At 49.8% G+C, this 6,393-nt stretch overlaps 1 protein-coding gene across 2 annotated transcripts in view; it reads right to left on the bottom strand.

Moving 5' to 3' along the window:
* Positions 1–6,175, bottom strand: part of Pex26 (peroxisomal biogenesis factor 26) — a 12,850-nt gene extending 6,675 nt beyond the window's left edge. For both annotated transcript variants that reach the window (XR_001229359.2, XM_013353086.2), the window contains exons 1-3: positions 5,369–6,175; positions 4,169–4,309; positions 1,909–2,204 (exon numbers count right to left, since the gene is read on the bottom strand). Coding sequence is in view for 1 of the 2 variants with exons in the window: in XM_013353086.2 (XP_013208540.1) it covers positions 1,909–2,204; positions 4,169–4,309; positions 5,369–5,586 (655 nt within the window). In the remaining variant the exon portion in view is untranslated. The remainder of the gene's footprint in view (positions 1–1,908; positions 2,205–4,168; positions 4,310–5,368) is intronic.
* Between the last annotated feature and the right edge of the window lie 218 nt (positions 6,176–6,393).

Raw genomic sequence — 6,393 nt, 5'->3', positions numbered from 1 at the left:
AGCTGTGCAGGCTGAGCTACACCCACAGCTGTGCAGGCTGAGCTACACCCACAGCTGTGCAGAGATGGTTTCAGGACAGGCTGTCTGAAGACACAGTCAGTGCACACAGGACCTACTCAGCTGTCTAGGTGTGTGTCTGAAAACACCAGGCCCCCTTATTTCACCGTATTTTTCGTATTACGAATTGACACGTGTAAGATAACTCAGAGCCATACCAGTGACACATCAACACAGAGAAAAGAAGGTTTGAACTTATGCAGTAGAGAATCCAGATGGGGATTGAGGATAAAATCAGGACTACTGGTAGCCAGAGACAAGTGGTACAGTTCTGACAGAGGCCCCGGACTGGCCGTGAGGGTTGCGGCTGTGCTGTCAATTGACACAGACAAGAATCACTCGGGAAGAAAGAACCTCTGCAGAGACAGTGCCCCCACCAGACTGGCCTTGATGTGTCTGAGCCTTTTCCACAGGGCACAGGACAGTCCCTGGGCTAGTGGTGTTTCTAGTTCTACTCTGAAATGGATATTTGGTTTCTGATGGTGGCAAAGTACATAAAAATACATTCAGTGTGGAAGTATAAGATCAAATATGAAACTCCACAGCTTCTGCTCTGAACAGCTATTCAAATTATATACTAGTTCACTGAACTGTGTATATATAGTCTTTTGGTTTGGTTAATTTTGGTGTTTTGGTTTTTGTTTTGTTTTGTTTAATTTATAATCATTCTTTGTCACATCTAAATTTTTATTTAGTTTATTTATTCCACCACAAAATAAAGTGATTTCATGCCAAATAAAAGGGATAGACCTTTCCTATAATAAAGTTCACACACACACACACACACACACACACACACACACACACACATTATGTGCTCATTTCCTGGCACCCACACTGTGGAGCTCACAACTGCCTGTAATTCCAGCTCCAGGGGGCTCTGATGTCTCCAGTCTCCATGGGCACCAGCATTCACATCACATATCCACACACAGATGCTTACATGAACATAATTTTAAACAATAAAAATAAGTCTTTAAAAATTAAAGAAGGCAGGCACTGGTCCAGGAGACAGGCAATGTTCTAACCTTGGACATGTTCACACACAGAATGAAGAAAAGGGAACTGGAAGACTTAGGAGCAAAGACAGTTTGGGGCCAAACGCCTCTAAGTTCCTGTAACAGAAAACCTGACTCCTGGCTCCTCTCCACTGCCTTGGAAGGATGCTACCAGAAGCCACCGGGTAGCACAACCATATGCTAAAGAACAAGGCAGACCTTAGCTGAAAAATCAAAACACCCAAAAGCTCTAGTTAAGTGTCGGCAGACAGGAGGCTGCACACAAAGACCCGAAGCTGAAGGAGGTCATTTTTAATTCATAAGTTACCAAGTTAAGCTGTGTGTATTCATGCTAGCATCTGAAGGAGTAACAGCTCCCAGGTCAGCATGACGGAAGGAATAAAACCTAGTGAGAGGAACCCAAGGAAATGACTAATCACACACCAAAGAAAAGCGACTTTTCTTTCTTTCTTTTCTGTTTTTGATTTGTTTTGTTTTTCCAAGATAGGGTTTCTCTGTGTAGCCCTGGCTGTCCTAGAACTCACTCCATAGACCAGGCTGGCCTTGAACTCGCAGAGATCTGCCTGTCTGTCTCTACCTCCCACGTGCTGGGATTAAAGGTGAACACTATCATAACCGGTCTTTAATCCTGTACTTGGAAGACAAATCAGGGTCAGGGAACCCAGCAACCTCCCCAGATGCAGACTCTCCTTGTGTTCCAACTTCAGAGAGTGTAGCCTGGTCTGTAATGCAATGCAGCGGTATTCCATCCTGTGACTTAAACTCTTAAGTTCCTAAACTTAGGGGTGCCACGGAACCCCTCTGCAGGGGCCAGGGAGCCCTGATGTCCTACCTTCCTGGCTCGGCTTCGGTTGCTCCTGAGAACTCAAGGGCTTCTGTGTGGACTGTTGCCTTGCTGTGCGGATGGCCTGGAGCACTTCTTCCCGCTGCTCCTCGCTGAAAGCTGCAGAGCCCAGTGCCAGTTCCTCGGCCTCTGACAAACGACCCAAGGGTAGAAGCACCCGAAGCACATGGAGTTCTGCCAGGGATCCATACTCAGGAAGGCCCTGGTTGTCTGGGTCTTGGAGCCAGGCATCAACCACAGCCAACACAGCTCCAGGCTCTTGCATTTTGCTGTACAGAAGGATGCTGCATCCCCAGAGGAGAAGAACCAGCGCTCTACAGGAGACTCACCCCTAGAACCACATACTTCTGCAACCCTACCCGCCCAGGTCCTCCAGCCCTTCCCTGTGGGACAGAAATACTGCAAGAATTAAAAATTGGAAAATGAGAGGGATAGTGATTAAGTATGCACCGCTCTTGCAGAGGACTGGAGTCTGATTCATGGCGCCCTTACTGGAGAACTCACAGCCACCTGTAACTCTAGTTCTGGAATATCTGATACCATCTCCTGGCCTCCAAGGGTACTGGCACTCACATGCATGCGCGCACACACACAATTTTTAAACATAATAATAAATTTTTAAGAATTAGACATTGCAGCCAGGCGGTGGTGGCACATGCCTTTAATCCCAGCACTCAGTAGGCAGAGGCCAGCAGATCTCTATGAGTTCAAGACCATCCTGGTCTACAGAGCTAGTTCCAGGACAGGTTCCAAAGCTACAGAGAAACCCTGTCTCCAAAAAAAAAATTATGGTGGCTTGCACCTTTAATCTCAGCATTTGTGAGGCAGAGGCCAGCAGATCTCTGTGAGTTCAAGGCCAGCCTAGCCCACAAGTTAGTTCCAGGACAGCCAAGGCTGTTTACTACACAGAGATGGGGAACCTCCTTCAGCCAATGGCCTTTGAGAGGCTGGACCAGGTTGAGGCATGGCTTTGGGGTACCAAAAAGTCGCGTTCCCGCCCACTCATCCCACTTTCTCCCCCACGCCACACCTGGATGTTGGACCCATTCCTATTTCCTCGCTGTGATCTGTGAGTTCCCTTTTAATAAGGAAAAACTTTAATATACCCTATTCAGAGCTCGTGTGGGATTTCTTTACTCACATCAACACAGAGAAACTGTCTTGAGGGAAAAAAATGGAGATTGAGGGCTTGAGAGATGGCTCAGAAGTTAAGAGCACTGGCTGTTCCTCCAGAGGACCCAGGTTCAAGTTTCAGGATCTACACGGAGGCTCATAACTGTCTGTAACTGCAGTTCCAGGGGATCCAGCACCCTCTTCTGGTGTCTATGGGCATCGGGCACTCATGTAGTGCAGCTATACAATACATGTAGTACAATGCATGTAATACACTCAGGCACAACACCCATACATGTAATAAAATAAAACAAAAAGTAATTTTTTTTTTGGTTTTTCAAGACAGGGTTTTGCTGTAGCTATCAAGCCTGTCCTGGAACTAGCTCTTGTCGACCATGCTGGCCTCGAACTCACAGAGATCCACCTGCCTCTGCCTCCCAAGTGCTGGAATTAAAGGTATATGCCACCACTGCCCAGCTGTAAAATATTTTTTAAAAAGAGTATTAGCTGTGTAATCCTGAGGATCAGAGTTGGGGGCCTAGCACCCACATAATAAGCAGGATGTGGCTCCACCCACATCTATAATCCTAGCATGGAGAGGGAAGAGACAAGAGGACCTACTGGGGCTTGCTAGCTAAGAGCCTAGCCAAGAAAGAATGTGAGCTTCAGGTTAGGGGAGAGCCCCTGCCTCAGAGGAATACAGCAGAGAATGAGAGATGACTACAGGTACCCTTCTCTCCTCTCATGCACACATGCATGTGCACCTATATATACACATGCACATACACCACATGCGCACACGCGCACACACATACCCACACACAGAAAACACATGCCAAAAACTTTTGTTAAGAATTAGAAACCCCCAGGAAGGAGCAGGAAGCTTGACTGGCCCTGTCCACCCACTGGCCTGGCTCACTACTGTCCTACATACGCTCTTTTTTCTTCTCTTTTACTCCCAAATGCCACCTTCCCCATCCTTAGCTGCTGTGGTCTGAGGTCTGAACCAAGTGGGGAGACCTGAATTTGAAGGTAACCGATACAGAAGGAGGACAAATGAAATGAGCCATGAGACCCTAGCTCAAGACAGGACTTGGACTCTTACACTGACCCGGTGTCAGCAACCAGAACCTACCACAGCTCCAGGACTTTGGGAGGAAGCTTTTGAGGATCCTGGTAATACTGGAGGACCCAGGACAGGACTTCTCTCCACCGATTCATTTCTGCCAGAGCCTGAATCCCCACAACACACAGGGAGCATTTCACCTCCACAACACTGTCAACAGAAAGACAGGAGTCAGGCTGAGCACGGCACCCCCTCTCTCCATTCCCTCTTCCACTCTGACTGGACTGGTCTCCGGCTTCCAACTCGGAGGTTACACCCTTACCTCTTCTGTTATTGATTGGACCAGCCTCACCATGGTCTCTTGGGCTGCCCATCCCCCCCCCCTGGAGTTAAGTTCTGGAAACTTCTCCGAGGCAAATGAGCTATTGCCCAACATACATCTTGGCACTCAGGTGGAATCAGAACTGAATGAGCCAGGTAATCCTCTGGGAATGGCACCCGGCAAGCATGCAGCCAAGAGGTGTGCCTTGAAGGGGAGAGGGCATCAACAGTTTGTTTAGTGCCAAGTGGGCTTGGAGGGAGGGGTCTGGCTGGGTGTTCATATAGGAACGCAACTGGCCATTAGAATCATCTGTACCAACTGTGCAACATCCACCCCCCTAAAAACCACAGCCGATCTCCCCAGTTTTTGCTTCTCTGACATCAACTTTGACTATTCATTCTGCCTACTCCCTCCCTGGTATGCTCACACAGCTCTAAAGAAGGTTTACACTCCACAGAGAAATGGTGCCCCCAGCTGCCAGAGGAGGCCTATGCATCAGAAAGAGCAACCCGGGGCAAGGGTTTCCTAAAAGTAAATCATCCAATTCTTCAACAGGACCCAACTACACTTCTGCCTTGACCCCCATTTTCCACGATCCGACAAGGCCAGGAGTGAATGGGAGACGAGTTCCCAAAGGAGGCCTCCTGCTACCTGCTTACTGATCCCCTTAGGACTGTACACTTAATAGACAATCACCCTGTCCTGCACTGAAAGAGTGAGCAACGAACTGGCTGCGGCTTTCCCCAAACTGTTGCATGAATTGACTTCTTCATCGTACAGTAACCCTTTCTTCCTCAGTAGCACGGGAGCAGAATAAGCAACCAGCCTCTCTCAGAGAGGATCTCTTAGTGAAAGCAAGGTATAAGGTTGGTACAATCTGGCAATGCCAGAAAAGCGGACCGAGTTCCTCCCCAAAAGGATCAGAAAAGAACCAGCCCAGCACGTACGTGCCACTTGCGGGCTCCTCGGCCAGGCTCTCCCAAGCCCGTTCGCAAGTCTCTAGTGCGGCAGGGAAGTCCAGATGCACCACCAGCAGGTCGGACGCCTCCTCCAGCAGGTGCACCGCGGGTAACACAGCCGGAAGGGCACGCGCAGGCTCGCTGCTCCGCAAAGGGCCCCCAAGCCCTTTCAAGGGAGCTGCAGAAGTCGAGGCGTCGCTCTTCATAGCCAGCCTTGGGCTCGTTACCCGTCAGGAAGACAGCTTCTCCGGAGCCTCCTGGAAATCCGGAGTGGGCCCGGTAGATGACCGGCAGGCCTCGCGCTCTCCTCCTCCACACCTCTCCAGGTCAGTTCCTAGGAAAGGACCGTGGAGACGGGAACCCGAGGCACAGCCTGCGCTCACCGACAGCCTAACTCTTGGAGGAGTGGCCTGCACAGAAGTCGAGGTGCTGCCGAACGCTAAGTACTTGCTCCTCCCTCCCCTAGACAAGTGTTGGAAGGACCAGAGCTCCCTAAATCGCAAGCGCGCCGCCAACAGAGCCCTACTCAGAGAACCCACAGAGGTGGGCACCTCCGCCTCCGCCACTACGGTGCACGCGCGCGCCCTGGAGCGCGGAACTCTGGGAGTTGTAGTCCTGGCCTCTGCGCTGCGAAACTTGAGGGAGCGTTCCGACTACAACCTCAAACCTTTGGCACCCAGAGGTGGTCATCCTCCAGAGAGAACGCACCAGTTCACCAGCTTTGGGTTGGAAAAGTTGGGGCAGCTCAGCTGAACCATTAGTGAATCTCCTATGTCCTGTGAAATGTGATCCTTCCCAAACTAACCGGAAGAGGCCGGACGGAAGAAATTCCTGTAAGGAGGTGGAGCTACCTGCACCTTTATTATGGACCTCCGAAGGGGTGCGTTGAAGATCAGGGCGGAGATAGAACTGAGGCCTGCATTGTTTGTGTAAAACAAACATATCATAAAAACAAAGCCATGCGTATGTAATGCAGTTTTTCAGTAATACACTACTGGGACCAAAGTAAGAAA

The sequence above is a fragment of the Microtus ochrogaster genome, unplaced genomic scaffold (genome assembly GCF_000317375.1).
Source record: "Microtus ochrogaster isolate Prairie Vole_2 unplaced genomic scaffold, MicOch1.0 UNK1, whole genome shotgun sequence".
Classification (NCBI taxonomy): domain Eukaryota; kingdom Metazoa; phylum Chordata; class Mammalia; order Rodentia; family Cricetidae; genus Microtus; species Microtus ochrogaster.
Note: the sequence above shows the minus strand (reverse complement) of the source record. Positions and strands in the feature narration are given on the sequence as shown.